At 50.0% G+C, this 20,897-nt stretch overlaps 1 protein-coding gene across 1 annotated transcript in view; it reads right to left on the minus strand.

Annotated features, from left to right (window-relative positions):
* CMTM4 (CKLF like MARVEL transmembrane domain containing 4) overlaps positions 1–19,759 on the minus strand; it is a 39,588-nt gene extending 19,829 nt beyond the window's left edge. Inside the window, exon 1 of the mRNA XM_037515820.1 lies at positions 19,574–19,759. Within this exon, the coding sequence (XP_037371717.1) occupies positions 19,574–19,759 (186 nt within the window). The remainder of the gene's footprint in view (positions 1–19,573) is intronic.
* Positions 19,760–20,897: the final 1,138 nt, after the last annotated feature.

A 20,897-nucleotide genomic window follows, 5' to 3' on the forward strand; every position in this document is an offset into this window, starting at 1 on the left:
AGTGCTTGTATAAATAAATCAATCTTTAAAAATAAATAAATAAATTTTTTTTTTTTTTGGTTTTGTGTTTTAGCAGGGGCTCAACTGTAACACAAACGAGCATCCTTAAAGTCAGGGCCCTAGCGCACACATGTCCCTGCCTATCTGTCAACAGCGGCTGGGCTGGCCAGAGCTCATCAGAGTCTCGGACAAATAAAAACAGGCTTATTTTGGGACATCCAGCCACAGAGAGCACACAGTGTGACCCAATAAAATGCAAAACATTTTTCTGCTCTTAAAAAAAAAGTCTAGAAAGCCTGATTATGTGGTTTGATGATATAATTGCACATGATTCCAGAGAACCACAGACGGTCAGCATCTTTCCTGCCAAAAGAATGCCCACAACATTTTACTGCAAATGCCACGCTGCCCAAAAAGCTGCATTTTCAGACCATTTACATTAGTAATGGAGCAAAAGCATCACGTATGGTGAGGACACAGGAAAGCAGCGGCCTTCAAACCATACACGTGTGAAGATGCTCAACCGGCACCAGGACTTTCTGCCCCCCTCCCTTCTCACGCCCCAGAGCCATGGGCAGCGCCACATCCCCATGCCCTGCCACATCCCCCTGCCCTTCCTTTCCCTGCTTTCATTCTCCCGCCCTAATGTCTGTGACAAGCTCCCAACACCCACTGGGGCTCCCTGGTTTTCTCAGTGAGAGACCAGCAGGCCGGAGCAGCTTCCTGCAGGAGACTGAGGACAGAACAGGGACCTGCATATCCTAAGGCGGAGAAGGGGTGGTGTGGGTGTGTGTGTGTGGATGTGTGTGCAGGTTGGAAGCCCTAAATTCCGCCCCCCATCCTCCAGCTGAGGGAGGGGCCCTGAGGCGGGTAGGGGTGGGGACAGCAGCAGAGAGGATCCTCCTCAAGTGGTCAAACTGGGCATGTCCCTCCCACCTCACCCCACAAATCCAGGACTCACCATCCACAAAGAGGGGAGAAGGGAAACCCCCCCTGATAGTTGAAAACCCATTTAATAAATACAGACAAAATGAGGGATTTGTAAAATCACCACTTGGCAACCCTCCTGATAATACTGATTCAAGTAAGAACCATCAATCGATATTAAAACTGGTGGGTGAAAGTTTGACGAGTTCCAGGATATTTACACAATCCAAAAAGTATCTCTTCACAAAAATACCCGTGAATTACACAGGCAAACACCGTCACTGCACAGCAAGGAAGCCCGGCAGACCGCGCTTGAATCGCATTAAGATCACCGATAAGGAGCAAACCTGTGTCCCTTGCCTCTGACGCGACACGCTGACAAGCACACCACCTCGGGCCTGCTCTGTTCCCACCACCCCAAAATACCAGCATCTACACCGGGGAAATCAGCAAACACACCAAATGGAGGGCCAGCCTACAGAATGACGGGCCTGTGCTCTCCCACAATGTCCGCGTCGCCAGACACAAGGGCTGCGGAGCCACTGCGGGCTCGGGGAGAGCAGAGGCGTGAGGGGAGGGCCACGCGCCAGCCATGTCTTTCACTGTCAGCGCAGGCGGGAGACAAGCGGGGACGCGTGCGCGAGGCCTGAAGTTCACTGGAGCCTTCCTGAAGGTCAGTTTCCTGACTTTGAACCAAGGGTCCTGGTCAGCGGGAATTTCCACGCGGCTCCTGACGCTGCGGTTATATGAGAAAGGCTCTGAGGCCGCTGCAGGTCACGGGGATAAAGAGGGAGCATGTCTGCAATTCTCTACTGTGAAGCACACATGACCACATATTCCTCAAAACTCACAGAAGCAAAAATAATGAAATAATAAATGTTAAAAACACTTAATTTAGCTACTCTACAGTAATAAAGTATTTCCGTATTATAGTGAAACTGATTGTAAATGAAAAATAGGAACAGGGGGCCTCCCTGGTGGCACAAGGGGTTAAGTCTCAGCACTATGAAGCTGTCGGCAGCCACTGTGGCCTGAGTTCGATCCCTGGCCAGGGAGCTACCCACATGGCACAGCAGACCCCTCCTTCCTCGCCCGCTGCTCCCCTCAGCAATGTGTTTCAGTAGATCTGCCCGTTCTGTTCCCCACTCTGTCCCTGGTGAATCCTCTCACCCCCACACCTCTGGCCTGTACCCCAGCTTTTGCATGCATAAATAATCTTTTAAAAATAGGAAAAGGGAAATGTGAATGCCGTGGCACCCATCAACAGAGGCCACGTGTGTGAGGCAGTCATGTCACCAAGCGGCATGTGTGTGTCCCCACATACACAGAGTGAGCATGCACACACGCACGCGCGCACACACATGTTGTTACAATGGGAACAGTGCTCACCGCTGATTAATGCCATCCTAGAAAACTGGTTGTCCTTTTTCAATTTACTGGCATTTTCTGATTTTTCCCCTAAAATAACTTGTATACTACTTGTGTGATTTCTTTAAAAAGTCATTTCACCTTCTTCAGATTTACTGCTTGTGTATAGGAAGGCTACTGATTTTTGTGTGTTGATTTTGTGTCCTGCTACTTTACTAAACTGATTGGTTTGATTAGTTTTTCTGTCGAGTTTTTGGGGTTCTCTAAGTATATTATCATATCATCTGCGAATAGTGATAGTTTTGCTTCTTCCTTCACTATTTGGATTCCTTCTATGTCTTTCTCTTGTCTTACTGCTCTGGCTAGGACTTCCAGTATTATATTGAAAAGCTGTGGTGAGAGTGGACATCCTTGTCTTGTTCCAGATCTCAGTGGAAATACTTTCAACATTTCACCATTGAGAATGATACTGGCTGTGGGCTTGCCATATATGGCCTTTATGATGTTGAGGTATGTTCCTTGTACCCCGAGATTTTCAAGAGCCTTTATCATAAATGGGTGTTGTACTTTGTCGAAAGTTTTCTCAGCATCTATTGATATTATCATATGGTTTTTATATTTCTTTTTGTTGATGTGTTGGATTACATTGATTGATTTTCGGATGTTGAACCATCCTTGTGTCCCTGGAATAAATCCTACTTGGTGGAGGTACATTATTTTATGGATACATTGTTGGATTCTGTTAGCTAAAACGAAACTTCTCCAAAGAGGAAATGCAAATGGCCAACAGGCATATGAAAAAATGTTCAACATCACTTGTAATCAAGGATTACAAAACTACACTGAGATATCATCTTATGCCAGTGAGAATGGCACATATTAAAAAAACTAGCAACAACAAATGTTGGCGAGGATATGGAGAAAAAGGAACTCTCCTGCACTGCTGGTGGGAGTGCAAACTGGTCCAACCACTATGGAGAGCTGTGTGGAGGTTCCTCAATCTGCTGAAGATGGAGCTTCCATATGACCCAGCAATTCCACTCATAGGTATTTACCCAAAGGACACAGAATCATTAATTCAAAAGGGCACCTGCACCCCTATGTTTATAGCAGCACTATTTACAATAGCTAAGCTATGGAAACAACCCAAATGCCCAAAAATAGATGACTGGATCAAGAAGATGTGGTACATATACACAGTGGAATATTACTCAGCAATCAAAAAAGATAAACTCATGCAATTTGCAGCAACATGGATGGCGCTGGAAGGGATCATGCTCAGTGAAATAAGCCAGAAAGAAAAATACTGGATGGTCTCACTCATAGCAAGAATTTAGGAAACGTAAATAAGGGACCTAGAAAAAGACTAATAAAGTAAAAATCAAAATCAAGAAGCAACTATAAACCAGAGACACACTACGGGGGTTGGGGGGGAGAAGGGAATAGGGTCAAAACAAGGGGGGTGGGAATTGTACGGGGACTATAACCAAGATGAAAATGCATACATTGTGCAAAAATGAAAAATGATGTAAAAAATATATAAAGTAAAAAAAAATTTTTTTGAAAGTCATTTCAAGACCACGAGATAAAAAGATAAATGCCAGCTCCTCTGGGTAGCCCTCCTGACCCCCCCACAACCAGCCCCTCACCTGTCTCCCCAGCACTGACAAGAGCTGCCCCAGCGTGGCTCCTGCTCACCAAGCAGAATGAGGAGGCACCTCCGAGTGCCTGTTTCTGCACTGAGCCCCGTTTAGTGCTGGGAGGGTCCCAGCTCGGAATCACATTTCTGAATAGACCTGACATGCACTGCAGCCCCCCAGGCAGACACTCAGTGAACTGCCAGTCAGTGACTGACCAGCCATGCTGGAGGGAAGAGGCAGCTAACAAATGACCACTAAAGCATAGCCATGGGTAACAAGACACCAGCCAGACGGGGGATCATGAATGTTTCATGTCAGTCCAGCACAGGGGTCAGGTGAAGGGCCGTTGGGATGGCCCCTGACCACTTCAGTTTCTAGAAAATTATCTGGGAACAAACACACAAGACTGGTCTATCACTTGCCAGAGCTGGTGTGAGAGACGGGGCCGTCAGCACGTAAGGTGACAAGCTTCGAAATGACCCAACAGGACAGGGGGTCAGGCTGCTGAGGGAAGGCAGCTCAGGATCCGCGCACACTTAAGGTTCAGAGATGCGGCCACAGGAAGATAGAACAGGGGACAGCAGATGTCACCAGAGCAGCGTGTGAAGACTGACGGGGGCTCTGGGTGCCATGGCACACTGGGGCTGCGTGTCCGTTCAGGACCCAGTTCCAGACTTAAGTCTAGGTGCCAGGGGTGCCATTTTCACATCTACAGGATGAGGCTGTTCATTAGTTTGAAAAGGTACTAAGTCCAAACCTTATTAAAATGGTTCTTACTCTTATGATTCCCTGTACAGTTCAGGTACACAGCTCGACCTCGGACGTGGGCACAGTGGCAGGAAGTGTGCGACAGTAGCTGAGGTGCCAGCTTTCTGGACACAGATCTGAACGGGGAGACCCGAGAACTGGAAGCTTCCAGGGAGACAGCAGAAAGGGAAAATGGACACTTAACGTGGCTTATAAATGCAGAGGCTCATACACGCATAGATCTGCAGAGCTAGATTCTGCACACAGAGAGTCACCCTTAATAGCCCAGTAAAAACTCTGAGAACTGAACTACGGGGCAGGTCACCACAAGGGCCGCAGCCGGCCACGGAGCAGCGCTCACTAACAGGAGATCCAGACTGCACTGCCCAGGCTCTGACAGTTGGCATTGAACCCTCAACCCACAGAAGGCAGGTCAGAACTTACCACCTGAATCCCATCAAGGTGACTGCCTCCCCAAGCAAAAGAAAAGTCAACATTTCACGGGGTTTAAACAAGAGTCTCAAAACACAGCAAATGATTTATACGATGTCATCCAAAATTACGTGGCGCAGAGAGAACCACGAGAATCTCAATTCACATGGAAAAGAAGAATCAACAGACGCCAATGCTGAGATGGTGCGGTGACTGGAGTGATCAGATGATAAAGCAGCTATAATAAAAATAATCCAAGAGAAAAGGATGAACATGCTTGAAATGAATTGAAATGGAAAGAAACTGAAACTATACAGGAGAACCCTATGGAAATTTAAGAACTATAAAACAACATCCAAAATGAAAAACTCATCTGCTGCTGCCACTGCACACTACATTGGCTTTATTTAAAAAAAAAAACAAAAAACAAACCAAGCCAGGCCTCTGGTGGTGCAGCGGCTGAGCACTGGGTTGTGAAGCTGCCCGCAGCCTCTGCAGTGCCAGTTCGATCCCCAGCCGCCGGTGAGGGTCCCACATGGCGCGCAGACCTCTCCTGCCGCCCGCTGCTCCCCTCAGCAATGTACTTCGTCAGTCTGCCTGCTCTGCTCCCTGCTCTGGCTCTGGTGAATCCTCTCACCCTCCCGCGCTTCTGACTGTACTCAGTGCTTGCATAAATAAATAAATAAATCTTAAAAAAAAAAAAAAAAAAAAAACAGCTGTGCTGGCCAGAATGCAGAGCAACTGAAACACATATACCGCTAGGGAGAATGAAAGGTAGTACAGCCTCTCTGGAAACTTCCTAGCAGTTCCTGAATAGTTAAATATATATTGACCATATTATCCAGCAATTCTACTCCTAGGTATTAACTCCAGTGAAATAAAAACCTATGCTCACACAAAAACTGCATGCAGACATTTACACAAAGCCATGCACAACCACCAAAAGTTAATTGTAAACAACCCAAATATCCTTCAGCAGATGGCAAACACCTGGAAGACAATGGGACACTTCTCGGCAGTGACAAGGAATGAACTACTGACCAAACATAACATGAATGACTCTCAAATGCAATACACTGGAAAAAAGACAGTCTCAAAAGGCTACATACTTTTGATTACATTTATACGACAACTTGTTTATATGGGGAACACATGTCAAGGGTTGGGTGTGACTACCAAGGAGGAAAATAAGGAATTGTTGTGGGTTGATGAAACTTTCTGTATTCTGATGGTGACAGTGATTATCTGGAAGGATACAGACGTTAAACTCAAAGAACTGTACGCCCCCCAAAACGGTCATTTGTATTTTATTTTAATTTAAAAAACAGAACACGTGGAGGCCACCATCAGCCTTGGCGTCTGCCCAAGCCTCTACAGCGCTAACTTCTGTCAGTTTTTTACACTCCCAGAAACAAAATGGGGATACTCCCTTATTAGATTTTATTGCTGTTGTTGCTTTAATTCAAAACTATGATATGACAAGTTCTAAATTAGCTTTTAAGTGCTGTTTACTCCACTTGCTGCCCGCCACGGCGAGGCCGTGATGCCTGTGCCTACCTGTCACTTCTTACCCCCAAGTTCTCAGGCCCAGGCAGTGGGTGCTCATAAGCCCCTGTAAATAAGCCCAGTGCAGACTCCCCCATAAGCCAGCCAGGCTGGCAGAGTTCTCCCTCAGATGTGACTGGATCACAGTCCAGTCTGTGAAGGGAGAACATGGGCCCTCTGGGGCCCAAGAGCCACAAACTGACTTTAACCAAACAATCAGAAAGAAAAGCCAAGTCCCCCCTGAGCAAAGCTTTGACTCAAGTAAAATCCCAAGATCCACGAGGCCCAATGGCTTGGGCTTCCCTTCCAAGGCCTGCTTCCCTGGTCCTGCAGTAAACCCACGGGAACCCCTTTGTCTCTTCCTAGCAACTTAGAGGCGACCGGCACTGTGGGGACTGGCTGGGCCTCGGGAGCACTAAGCCCATGACAAAGGGTGCTGAGTGCACCCCCAAGCAGGCCCCCTGGAGTGGAGAGCGTATGGTTTATCTGCGCCACCCGCTACCACCCAGCTATGTCAACTGTTCGACAGATGTTCTACCGGTGATTTAGGTTCTGAGCAGGACTGAGAGTTTTTTATTGCAGCAACATGGGAGTTCCTGTTGACATGACTCAGCAAGCACCTTTTCATCTGTTTTCCTTCAGTCAGTCAAACAGAATCGACTACATCATCATCCAGGACCAAACAAAAGGCTGGAAGGCCCTACACAAGCTCATCAATTCAAAATAAATCTGTTTAACATACCCTATCTGGACTATATTTAAAGCTTATTTTTGCTTTATTTGGTCTTCTAAAATATATCCTCCTATCTAAATGTCACTGCTAAGCCATGTCTCTGAAATGTTTCCTGCTTAAATAATCAAGACATAGCTGTCCCAGACAACACCTCTGTGGCAGAAACACATCCCAGTCTGGCTGGGAGCTGGAGAGCATATTAAAAATGGTGCCCCACAACCCCTTCCTCCCAGTGGATGCTGCCCAGCTGCCAGGGCATGTGCCTTGGCAAGTAGAGTACACAGCCTGGGTCTCAGCCTCTCTCGCCTTATCAGACTCACTGTGCAGTGTACAACCTGACCGACTGTTCTAGTAAGATGTGTGGGGCCTGCTTTGTTCCTCTATGACAACAATATTGGTGACCCAATTTGGCAAAATCCTGTATTTGGCAGGTCTTGATCTGTGCATTAAGGGTTGAGAATTTTACTCTTGTAAGCAGGTGACTTTCGTTAGCTTTGTTTCATTTATATTGATGTGTCCTAGCACAATGGCAGACTTTAGTCCATTAGAAAAAGAAAAGGACCCGCAGGTCTCCTCCAGAACACGGTGGGGCTGGACACAAAGCAGGGGCTCTACAGGCTGCAGGGCTGCCGGCTGATAGTCCTTCTTTGGGGCTTCAGGCTAACCAGCGAGGCAGCCTCCAGGCACCCAAAATCACACCAACAGCTGATGCGTCCCCACAGCGCCTAGTGAAGGCACAGCAAGTAGAACATCTCCTGACCACCTTGCCAAACTATCTGAGTATCAAATGCTGGCTGTGATGCTTTAAATTAAAAAAACAGGGCCTCCCTGGTGGCACAGGCGGTTGAGCGCCGCACTGTGAAGCTGTCCACAGCCTCTGCAGTGTGGGTTCGATTCCGGCCGGCCGGCAAGGGTCCCACATGGCGCACAGACCTCTCCTGCCGCCCGCAGCTCTCCTCAGCAGTGTATTTCGTCAGTCTGCCTGTTCTGTTCCCCGCTCTGTCTCCGGTGAATCCTCTCACCCTCCCGCGCATCTGTCCCGTACCCCAGTTCTTGTATAAAAATAAATAAATCTTTAAAAAAAAAAAAAGGATAAAAAAAAAAAAAAACCACCTCCCTTTGAGCAACCTAACATCAGTAGCATCTTCCTCACCATCTCACCACCCAGCTTTTGCTAAGAGCCATGTGGATGTAGTTCCCAGTGACAAGCAGGAAGCTGCTTCCCATTCTCAGCCCCAAAACCATACTCAAAAAAAATACAGACCCACTTGCTGGTAAACTGATGATTAGTGCAATCAAAGTGAAAGGCAATTTCCTATCTGCAAGACATCAGGGTTTTGTTACACGTCAGACCTGCAGCTCCCCTGTCAGCGGCCTGCCGTCCAGCACATTCCCCAGGGCCATTTGCCTGGACTGGTGAGACACCTGCACTCCCAGAGAACTACACAGGCACGGCCATGATTCGTCATAGAAAGTCTTTCCTAAAATACGCCTGTCTCTCCCCATAGCTAGATAAAGGCTAAGGAAGATGAGAATTCACAGAGCTGTTCCACATCTGGCTTCACAGAAAGGAACGAAACCCTCACCCTGACCACAGCGGCTAGTTACAGGGGCAGGAACACACGCAGCTGGGCACGCCCGCAGGGGTCAGGTCCTCTAGCGGGCAGGGTCCTCACGCGTACAACAAAGGAGGGTCTTCAAGATTCCTTCTTATTTGAAATTCTGGGTTTCAGGTTTGAGCCCTCTTCAAACTCCATAGCTGATTTATACCATGTGCTCACCTGCTAAGACTAACTGCATCCCCTTCAAAATTCATATATGGAGGCCCTGACTTCCAATGTGATGGTATTTAGAGAAGGCCCTAGGGAGGTTCTGAGGGTTGAATGGAGGCAGGAGGATGGGGCTCTCTTCATTGGATTAGTGACCTTAAGAAAGAAAAGGGGGGGCCTTCCTGGTGGCGCAGCGGTTGAGCGCTGGGTTGCGAAGCTGCCCGCAGCCTCTGCAGCGCCGGTTCGATCCCCGGCCGCTGGCAAGGGTCCCACCTGGCGCGCAGACCTCTCCTGCCGCCCGCTGCTCCCCTCAGCAGTGTACTTCGGTCCTTCTGCCTGTTCTGCTCCCCGCTCTGGCTCTGGTGAATTCTCTCACCCTCCCGCGCTTCTGACTGTACCCAGTGCTTGTATAAAAAATAAATAAGAAATAAAAAAAAAAAAATAAAAAAAGAAAGAAAAGGGGGGGCCTTCCTGGTGGCCCAAGGAGTTAAGACGCAACCTATGAAGCTCACCGCAGCCTCTACAGCACAAGTTCAATCCCCGGCAAGGAGGTGACCCACATGGCACAGCAGACCTCTCCTGTCTCGCCCACTGCTCCCCTCAGCAGTGTATTTCGCCAGTCTGCCTGTTCTGTTCCCCACTCTGTCTCTGGTGAATCCTCCAACCCCCCCACGCCTCTGTCCTGTACCTCAGTTCTTGTACGCATAAATAAATAAATATTTTTTAAAAATGAAATCAAAACTAATGAATAAACAAAAACTAATCTTAGGTACGGAGGACAGGTTGGTGGGGAAGGAAAGTGGATATATCAGGTAGAAGGGGTCCATGAAATGGTGGAGAACAGAAATTAAGACTTTTGGCGCAATCATAATGTGGTACACACAAATGCTGAATTATAATCCTGAACACCTGTGGCCTATATAATGCTATAAACCAATGTTACTTCCATAAAAAATATTTAACAGGTGAAATTACTTTTAATAATATACTGTATCTATCCCAAAATGTTATTTCAACATGTAATCGATATAAAAATTACTGAGATGTGTTATTCTTTTCCCGTTACCTGAAACCTAGCATGCGCCCCATGCTTACGCACATTTCAGCTCATACCAGTCACCGCGCCAGTGCTCCATAACCGCAGCGGTAACTGCTCCCCACCTCCTTCAGAAAATCCAAATTCACCAACCTAACAAATCAAGCCCTCCCCAACCTCTGCCCCCCACCTCCCTCCCTGGGCTCTCTGCACTCTTCCCCAGCTTGGCAGGTGAACCCCACCTGGCTGCCTGCTTACCCCTCCTTTCACAGACCTGCTCTTGACTCCCACACCTGGAACCCAGTGCTCCTCCGGGGACACGCCACACCTCAGTCTGGGCTCCAGCCAGACGGCTTAGGGGAATGGGCCTATTTCCCACAAGGCCACCAGAGCTTCCTTGCCAAGCCCGGCGTCCCTGGCCTGGTAGAGCACTTGTCCGCCCCACACCCAACCCTCACACCCACGTGGACTTTGAGCCCCTTGGGGCCTGGGATTTGCATCCTATTTTTTTCTGTCCAGCAGCACCTATCCCAACCCAGGCGTTCAAACATACATCAAGTATAGATTTTTCTTTTTTTTTTTTTAAAGATTTATTTATTTATTTATACAAGCACTGGGCACAGTCAGAAGCGCAGGAGGGTGAGAGAATTCACCAGAGCCGGAGCAGGGAAAAGAACAGGCAGACTGACGAAGTACACTGCTGAGGGGAGCAGCGGGCGGCAGGAGAGGTCTGCGCACCACGTGGGACTCTCACCCGGCGGCCGGGGATCGAACGGGTGCTGCAGAGGCTGCGGGCAGCTTCGCAACCCAGCGCTCAACCGCTGCACCACCGGGGAGGCCCAAGTATAGATTTTTCTTAAGGGGGGGAGAAAATGTTGGAATTTCTACCAATCTTGAGTTGATCTTGTTTAGATTCTAAAGTTCTTGTGCCAACTCTAATCTCAACCTGTACACAGGTATAAGGGTTTGGGACTAAAAGTGAGAGAAAGCAGACAAGCGAGAGAAGCAGCTCCTGCTGGAAGTCATTGTTTCTGAGGTTTTGTTGTTGTTTTTTTTTTTCGTTAGCACAAAAATCTTTTAGCCTTAAACTGCTTTTCATAGCTGTGCTGGAATACATGGGAAACCACAAAAATGAAGGCGTCCACTGTGCCAGTCATCAAATTGTAGTGGCAAGAAAGAAATCATCCAAAACCATCCACATTCGATTAAACTCAGAACATTTTAAGTGTTTATTAACCCATTTGATTCCCAAATTTAGCCAATCATTTGAAACGTTCGGAGGCAAAACTCGGGATGCCTGCATTTCCCATAGCTCTCTCCAGACGATGCCTCCCTCCCCAGGCCACCCGGAATTGTTGTTCTTTAATTTTTTAAAGAACAGCCGCTAGAACCCTCAGCCTTAGTCCCACTTGTGACTTTCTCTTCAGCTATAAAGTGTCTAAGGGTTATCAAAAGACACTGGCTTGGCAGGTCCTGAGCAACCCTCTCTCCTGACGTGTTTGTTCTTCAGAAAGCAGACAACTTCACAGTAGTCACAGAATCCCTGCTTTTCCTTGTACACTTTTCTAAGCAAAAAGCTTGGCAAAGCTTGGCAAAGCGGATCTTATGCCCCCTGTCTTTTACAAAAATCTCTCTCCTAAGCAAAAGCTTCGTTTCCTAGTAGCAATAAATACACTTTTTAAACACACAGTTTTAAAAAAGAGTTACGGAAGCATTTTATTTCCAAACATTCTCTCCATTTAGCTCAGAGTCCAGAAGCTAATTTATTTGTGAGTGTATATATATATATATATATTTCCCCTTATGCGTTCCATGTTTTCAAATAATTTCACCTTATAAACTACATTAAGTAATAATCCATTCCTTTTTCTTTTATTAACCAGATATGTATAATTCAACTGTTTTTTTGGTTTTTTTTTTCAGCGTCTTATGAAGCGCCGGGGGCTGTTTCAAGCACTGGGGATACAGCAGGGAATTTAAAACAACTTCTCTGCTCTCCTGGAGCTGACACTTCCCTCGGGTGGTAAACAGTGAGCAGGGTGAGGGGAGAAAGGGTGGGGGCCGGGGGCCTTGGTTCCACAGAGTGGTCAGGGAAGGCTCCTCTGAGCTGAGCAGGAGAACAACAGTTGGGAAGAAAACAGCCAAGTGGGCATTTGGGGAAGGGCGGGCAGAGTAAGCCTCAAATGCAAAGACCAGGAGGCAGAGTATGTTCATCAAAATGTTCATCAAAGTTCTTGATCGACATAAAACACTCAGTACCATAAAATTCCCTCCAGAAAATAAATTTGGCCAGGCCTCCCTGGTGGCACAAGGAGTTAAGACGCAACCTATGAAGCTGTCCACAGCCTCTGCAGCATGAGTTCAATCCCTGGCCAGGGAGTTACCCACATGGCGCAGCAGACCTCTCCTGTCTCCCCGCTGCTCCCCTCAGCAGTGTATTTCAGCAGATCCGCCTGTTCTGCTCCCCACTCTGTCTCTGGTGAATCCACTCACCCCCGCACATCTGGCCTGTACCCCAGCTCCTGTGTGCATAAATAAATAAATATTTAAAAAATAAAAGAAAGAAAATAAATTGGCCTCATTCTGTTTAATGTACTTTATATCACACTTTTTTGAAACTTAATTAGTACCCAGCCCCTCAGTCTCACTCAATACCCCATTTCTACATTAGTAAACTCTCGGGCTTCCAGGTCACTCTACTCTGAAATCCAGGAACGAATCTCACCATTTTAAGAGCGGGAACAAGGCTACGCACGAGAGGCGCTGAGACAGGGCTGGGTTCCCTCTGAGAATAGTTCACACAGAGGGGCCTCCCCTGGTGGCACAGGCGGTTGAGCGCAGCGCTGTGAAGCTGTCCACAGCCTCTGCAGCACAGTTCAATCCCCGCTAGCTGGCGAGATACCCACATGGCGCAGCAGACCTCTCCTGACTCACCCGCTGCTCCCCTCAGCAGTGTATTTCAGTCAATCTGCCTGTTCTGTTTCCCCTTCTGTCTCTGGTGAATCCTCTCACCCTCCCGCACAACTGTCCTGTACCCCAGTTCTTGTATAAATAAATAAATCTTTGAAAAAAAAATATGAGTTCACACAGAAATACAAGTAAGATAGTCTCCAGACACTACAAAAGCAAGCGCTCCCAAAGGAGGTGTCATTTTCTGAATTCTGTACCTTCCTTCTGCTCCTCTGGCCCTCTTCAGCCCACTGTGGGGTGCCCCCAGCCCCAGACCACTTTGAACTGAATCTTTTTTTTTTTTTTTTTAAAGATTTATTTATTTATTTATTTATTTATACAAGCACTGGGTACAGTCAGAGCGCGGGAGGGTGAGAGAATTCACCAGAGCCAGAGCGGGGAGCAGAGCAGGCAGAAGGACCGAAGTACACTGCTGAGGGGAGCAGCGGGCGGCAGGAAGAGGTCTGCGCGCCATGTGGGGCCCTCCTCCGGTGGCCGGGGAGCAGCCGGGGATCGAACCAGCGCTGCAGAGGCTGCGGGCAGCTTCCCAACCCAGCGCTCAACCGCTGCACCACCGGGGAGGCCCTTGAACTGAATCTTTTAAGTTTAAACTGACTCTGTCACTGCGCAAAATCCTGAGGACACCCCCTTGGCCCACTTCCTTGTTCTCTTACTGCCCCTTTCTCCCGGTCTGTCCTCCTCTGGGGTGCACTGGCAAATAAATCCACAGCCCAGCTCATGTTATCCTGCTTTTTACTTCTCTTGAACACACAGCCTGCCCCCCGGGAATAATCTTATTTTCCACATAAAGGTATCAGGACACGTCATCAGCACACGGCTCTTGTTACGTGAACCTTTGCCATCTCAGTGCTTGAAATACTGTTCACAATTTAATGTTTTAAAACCTGGGGTCACTCATCCATGGTCTGATGAGGCAGTATGGAAACTGGAATATTTCTGAGAAAATATTCAAACAGGGAAAGTTTAACATCTGTGATCACAGTCACAGACCTTTGACGACTGCTGTTTTTTAACAAACAGCCATATTTTCCAAAGAAATCTGACATCACCTTACAAAGAGATTTGGAGCGCCTTCAGGCTGAGGGTGCAGAGGCAGAGGCAGCAGCTACCGGTGAAGGCCAGTGGTACTCCCAGCTGATTTCAACAGCCAGGAGCTGACAGGACCACCAGAGAACAGTGAGCAGACCTCAGCCCTTACGGCGGTGGCATATGTGCTGCAGCTCAGGGACAGGCAGTTGCACCGCTACGCTGGAAATAGCCTCCCGAGCACCGAGGTAGGTATCTATTCTGGGGCGGGAGTGGGGAGGAAGCACCATAGATTCGGCAGGACATGTACAATATATTCCTGTCTGGGGCCTCCCTGGTGGCGCAGGGGTTAAAGACACAGCTCTATCAAGCTATCGCCAGCCACTGCGGCACAAGTTCGATCCCCAGCCATGGAGGTGACCCACATGGCGCAGCAGACCTCTCCTGTCTCGCCCACTGCTCCCCTCAGCAGTGTATTTCAGTCCGTCTGCCTGTTCTGCGCCCCACTCTGTCTCTGGTGAATCGTCTCATCCCACAAACCCAGTTCTTCAACAAATAAATTAATTAATTTTTAAAAAATCATGCTGAGTACCTGGGATTGTGTTGAACCTACAGATCAATTTGTGAAGAGTTGATGGTCTTCACACCCATGAACACAGCATTTCTGTCCACTTATTTAGCCATCTTTGGTCTCTTTCATCAGTGTTTTGTGTAGTTTCAGTGTTTAGATCCTGTACATTGTTTTTTTAGATTTACACCAAAAGTTTTTGTTTTTTTCCAGAGTTATTATAACTGTTAGGAGGCTTGGTGGTTGGTTGTTTTAATTTCAATTTCCAATTTTTATTTATCACTAGGATATAGAAATAGGATTGATTTCTGTGTCTTGCTTTTGTACCCTGCTTCCACACTAACGCACGTATTAAGTCTTCGGCGTTTTTTACTGATTCCTGGGGGACTGTCTCAGTAGACAATCACGCCATCTGCCAATAGGGACAGTTTTTCTTTCTTTCCAATCCGATCCTTTTTTCTTTTCTTGCACTGGCTGGCAACTTCCGGTATGATGCTGAATATGGGGTGGTGGTGTGTAAAGGTCATCATGCTCTTGAATCCCGTCTTAGGAGAAGAGCCTTCATTTTTCCACCACTAAATATATTAGGTGTCGATTTTTGGTAGCTGCCTTTTTTCAGGTTGAGGAAGTTTCCTTCTCTTCCTAGTTTGCCGGCAGCATTTATCATGAAAGAATGTTGAATTCTGTCAAATGTTTCTCCTGCGTCAGTTGATATAATTATGTGGGATTTGTTCTTTGAGCTGTTAACAGGGTGGATGACATCTATTGATTTTCAAAAACTGAACCAGCCTTTTGCTTCTGGGAAAAATCACAATTGATTGTGGTAAGCTTTTCTTCTCCACATAAAATTGTTGGGTTCAATTTCCTTAGTTTTTTGTTGTTGAGGATTTTGTGTCTGTGTTCATGAGGGCAACTGGTCTGTCGTGTTCTTTTCTTGACCTGTCTTTGTCTGATTTTATAAAACGGATGTGTACTAAATACTTTTACTGAAGTCTTAGATGCTGATTTTATTATTTTTAATCATCACAAAACTGTAAAAGTAGTTTTAACTTTGTTTTCCTGCTAAAATGTATTTGATTCTAAGTCCCTGACCAGCAAAACAACTTCCAAACATAATCACACTCTTCATGAGAGAAAATGAGGCTGTTTTACAAGAAACCACCTTAAGGTAAATCTGAGAATACAAAGCAGTGAAACCCACTTCTTCACCTGCCATCACCTGCATGCCCTGTGCGGCCCCCAGCCCCCATCAAGCGGAGAGCAGGACAGAGAGGGACTATGCTCACCGGCTTGAGATGACAATCCAGCAAGGTTTCCATCAAGTAAAAGATATGTTATTACCCAACCCCGTCATGCAAATATTTGCCTCTGTCTTTGAATGATCTAAGAAAGCACCTAACCCCCTAATTCTTACAATGTCTACAATGTTCAGTCATTACCACCTAACGAGAAAGCTAAGGCTCAGTAGAGTTAGAGATTTTGAGTAGATCAGGAGCGCTAAAATGTGATTTAAACATCTTCTATTACCCAAATTAGTTATAAAAAGTGCTAAGCAAAAGCAGTGCAACATTAGAAGGTCAATCACGCACCAGCAGGACTCAAGAAAGGTATGTGAAGCAGAAGAGCTTCCTGGGAGGTCTTTCTGGAACTGAAATGCTGATTCTGCTCTTGGCGCTTTTGAGAAGAGGTCTGTGGGTCTGGAGCAGGACACCACTCCTCAGAACAGCCCACTGATCACTGCAAAATAGAAACCCGACAAGCAGGAGACTACCGTTTCAGCATGCAAGTCACCCCAAGGGCCGCCTGGCTGCCCAAAGCCCCCAGAGCACCCTTGGGCGCAACGTCTCCTGCTCTGCTACGTGGAACAACTCAGAATAATGTGTGCAGGAAGCAGAAACAGCACACCCTCAAACCAGGCTGCCGGGGTTCAAATCCCAGCTCCCCCACACCCCAGCCATGCGACCTTGAAGGATTGGCAACATCTGTGCCCCAATTTCTTCATCCATAAAATGGGGGCAACAGCGGTAGAGTAAGCTTACACATGGTGTATGGGATGGCATGCCTCCCCCATCCCAAGAGCAAAACTGTTTCCTACCAAACTGCTGGAGAAATAACAATAAGCCTACATTTACTATTTCCTTAGATGTAAAAACCAATCAGCACTTACAGAATCTACACTCACAAGAAAGAAGAAGAATCTAAGTCATGGGTTCACACTCCTTTTCCACAAAAAGTACATTTTCACAGTGTGCTACAACCACAGGAGACATTCTCCCCAACTAAGAGACAGGTATGAGTTTCATTTTTAAAAGACATAATCTATGAAAATGCACTAATTTTCATAGTATTTCAGATTAGTCTTACTACCAAACAACACTTCATTCACAACACCGATTTAACTTTTAAATCAGTAGGAAGTGAGCTATCTTTAATTCAAATATGTGACTGCGATGGGAGGCGAGCATTTTCACCAGGTTTCTTTAGAGACAGGAAATTATAATGAGCAACAACGATAGCTAACATTTATTACACGTTCAGCCCCTAATAAACTGGGTGCTAACTTCTGTACTTACTACCTCATTCTCTCCATCCTTTGAGGGAGGTACAGGTTCATTTTGCAGAAAAACCTCAGCCTGGAGGCAGACTATTACTGATTCTGGCAGAGAACCGACCCTAGCACCTATGGGAGGTTTCTAACCTGAAAGGGTGCAGGCAGGTAAGGAAATTCGTGCCTGGGAACCATCTGGGGAATCTCGTTAAAAGGCCAATCATGATTCAAAAAGCCAGTGAGGCCTCTCATTCTGCATTTCTCCCAAACTCCTGGGTGCCGGTGAAGCTGCTGACCCGGAGCAGCAAAGATCTATGGGCTATAGTGGGCCACAGACGACAAAAAAAAGTCTATTAAAAACTGAAATGAAAGGAGCCAATATTTTCTCAAAGCCCAAGAATTTGAATTTCTATTATCTGTATTTCCTGACGGGATTCTGAGCTTTACAACATCTTAGAAAGAACTTACTAATGGCTTCTTGTCTTCTTTTTCAGTTTAGAGTCCAATTTCTTGGAGTTGAGGGGGGCTCTCCCCTTACAGACCCCAATTTCTATCAAGATGGAGAAGTCAAGTATAGGGAAGGCGGTTTCAAGTCTCCACACATTCAAGCAGCTCTCCATCCTTCACTCACCCACACATAACCTCTGTTTCAATTCCAGAGATTAGACAAATGGCAGCCAGGCTGGGCCCTAAAGCTCTTCCCATGAAAATCAATGATCCATCAATACAAAACAGCACTTTACAAAAAGCCAGTGACAAACACCACTCACTTCCATTTCTAGCCTTAGGTGACAAAGTTCCAGCAACATGACAATAATTATCATTTTATACAAACTACTAGTAGGTTTCATTCCGAGAACAGGCCCTTTGAGTGACGAATTCTACTTACTTTCCAAGTGTAGAGAAAACAAAGCAAGGTACCGAGCAAGGCCCTAAATCCCACCTGCATCCAAGTTCCCACCCTGCTCCTGATCCATTTCTGAGGGTACTGGGCTCAACACTGACTAGCTGCCTCTTTTAAAAGGCTGCAACACATCTCCCCCCTGCTCCGTTGGCTTTGCCAACAGCAATGGCTGACTACATCACCAATATATCTCTGAGAACATTCCAGCTTAAGGGATAAGATCACTTTAAAATTCTGGAGAGGGATACCTTGCTCCATTTACAGCCCTTCAAAACTACCCTCAGGCCATCAGCAGGCAAGCCTTTCACCCAAGAGGGAGATGAAACAGTCTATGACCCTGCAATTTACGAACACCAAGACCTTCATTTAAAGGGTGCCCATATAGTGTCTTATTCCCAAGGAATGTTCATCTAGATCCTCAAGTCATCACAAGAAGCCCGATGCTTCTTGCAAGAAACAAATGCACATACACTGCAGCTCGGTGCAAATGGCTTCTCTGGCCGAGAAATCTATAAAGTTTTGCTGCTGGGCCTCACAGGAAGGCCTACCTGTAACCGGGAATATCTGGACGGGAAGATTTTTTTCTGAGCTGGATCGAGTCCTGCCCACAACAGGGCGAAGCGAGTGCCAGGAGAGGCCTGGTTCAAAGCCACAAAAGGGGGGGCAAGAAGAGTCTCCCCGGCCCCTGCCCTGAGCACCCTGGAAGCTAAAAATAAGAATTCTGAGAAAGGAGCTCCACTGCAGGCAAGTCCAACAGAAAGTCCTCTGTTTCTGTTACCTCCGAAGCTGGCTGCCCTCCCGGAATGGTTTCACTCCGGGTACCAGCGGGGCAGCCCCGGGGCCGGGCGGAGGATGCCGGGTCTGGCCTCCAGGCTACCTGGGCGCCCTCAGACCCCGCCGCGCACACGGGGGACGCTGCGGGCAGCTCCGGGCTCCCCGCGCCTCCACTCGGCAAATATTTACGGAGCGTCCGCAGCCGGCCGGGCTCCCTGCCGGGCGCCGAGGGGGAAACGGCAGCCCCGGGCGGCGGGAGCCGGCGACAGGGGCGTCCGGAGAGGTGGAGGTCGGCGCGCCCCGAAAACCCGCCCCAAGTGGCCACCGCCGGGCGCCGGCACGACCCCCGGCCCGGCTCCGCGCACCGCCCGCCCGGCAGGAGGCCGCCGGGGACAGGTAGGGCCGCGGGCAGGTGCGCAGGTGGGAGGCGGCGCCCGGGGCGCAGGCCGGGAGGCTCCGGCGCGGGGCCCGGACCCCCGGGGGGCGCGCGGGGCGGGGGGCGCGCGGAGCGGGGGCGCGGGCGGCGGCCCCTCGCCCGGCCCCGACGCGGGACGGCGCCGGCGCGCACCTGGGCCGCGGTACCTACCACCTGGGCGACCTTGAGGCCGCCGAGCGCGCCGCGCAGGTAGTCGGGGTCGCAGCGCAGGCCGGCCAGCCCGCGGCGCCGGCCCACGGGCTCGGTAGTGGGCTGGTACGGGCTGCTGGCGCCCGAGATCATGGAGCTGCTCGAGGCCTCGCCCTCGAAGCCGTCCAGCTCCTCGCCGCCCCGCATGCTGCCGCCGCGCCGCCCGGAGCTGCGGGCTCCGCGGGGCCCCGCACCGCCCGCCGCCCGCCGCGCGCCCGGCCCGGCCCGGCCCGCCCGGCTCGGCTCGCGCCGCCTCCGCAGCGGAAGGGGGGGCGGGGCGGGGGGGGGCCGGCGCGGCGGGCGGGGGGCGGGGCGGGGGCGGGGCGGGCGCGCGGCCCCGCGAGGGGGGGCGGGCGCGCGCGGGCCGGGGCCGGGGCCGGGGCCGGGGCCGGGGGGCGCGGGCCGGGGTGGGGGGGCCGGAGGGGCTGGGGGCGCGGGCCGGGGCCGGGGCCGGGGGGGCCCTTGGGGCCGGGGGCGGGGTGGTCCTGGGGGCGGGGATGGGGGCGCGCGGGCTGGGGGGCGCGGGGGGCGCGCGCCGTCTCCCAAGCCCCGCCCTCACCTGCGGCGCGCGGGGCCCCGGCCTCCTCTCCGCGCGCGGCGCTGCCGGGGTGCGACCGGGGTGCGGGCTGGGGGCTCTGGGGGCCGCGGGCGGGGCTGGGAGCCGAGGGGGACCCCCACGCGCGGGGCCGCACGCCAGGGCCCGGCCTCGTGTCTCCCCGAACGAAGCCGATCCCCTGCGGGGGCTCCCGGGGAGACCCGGGCGCTGGGCCCAGGCCCGGCCCGAGCCGCACGGCGTGGCCCGAGGGTACCGAGGGGCCCCCGCCCCCGGCGCTGGCAGCGGGCGGGTCCGCGGGCCGGGGGGTGGGGGGGCCGGGAGCCGGCGGGGCCGCGGGGGGCCGCTGCCGGGTCAGCGCGGGGGGCGCGGGGCGCCCGCGGGAGACCGTCCTGCGGAGCTTAGTTTCCCCGCCCCCCCCCCGCCGCCGGGTCTCCCCGTCAAGGCTTTCCACACGGATGTTGCGCGGAAGGGCCCTAATTAGGGCCCAATTTGCAATTCAAGTGCGAAGGCTAATTTCCAGCTTAAGGAAACGCTGACTTTCTAAGAATTGTCACTTTGGACTGAACCCTCCGCGCCTGCAGGCAGCGGCCTCGCGGCGGGTGTAGACGGGGCGCCCCTCCCTGCAGGGTCTGGGATTCCAGGTGCCAGGCGCGTGCCCAGGTCGCACGGCTGGCTGGTGGGCAGAGTCCAGGTACCACCTTTTCCATTGCGCAGTGTTGCCTGATCCAT

The sequence above is a fragment of the Talpa occidentalis genome, unplaced genomic scaffold, assembly GCF_014898055.3.
Source record: "Talpa occidentalis isolate TD23 unplaced genomic scaffold, MPIMG_talOcc4v2.1 talOcc4.17, whole genome shotgun sequence".
Classification (NCBI taxonomy): Eukaryota; Metazoa; Chordata; class Mammalia; order Eulipotyphla; family Talpidae; genus Talpa; species Talpa occidentalis.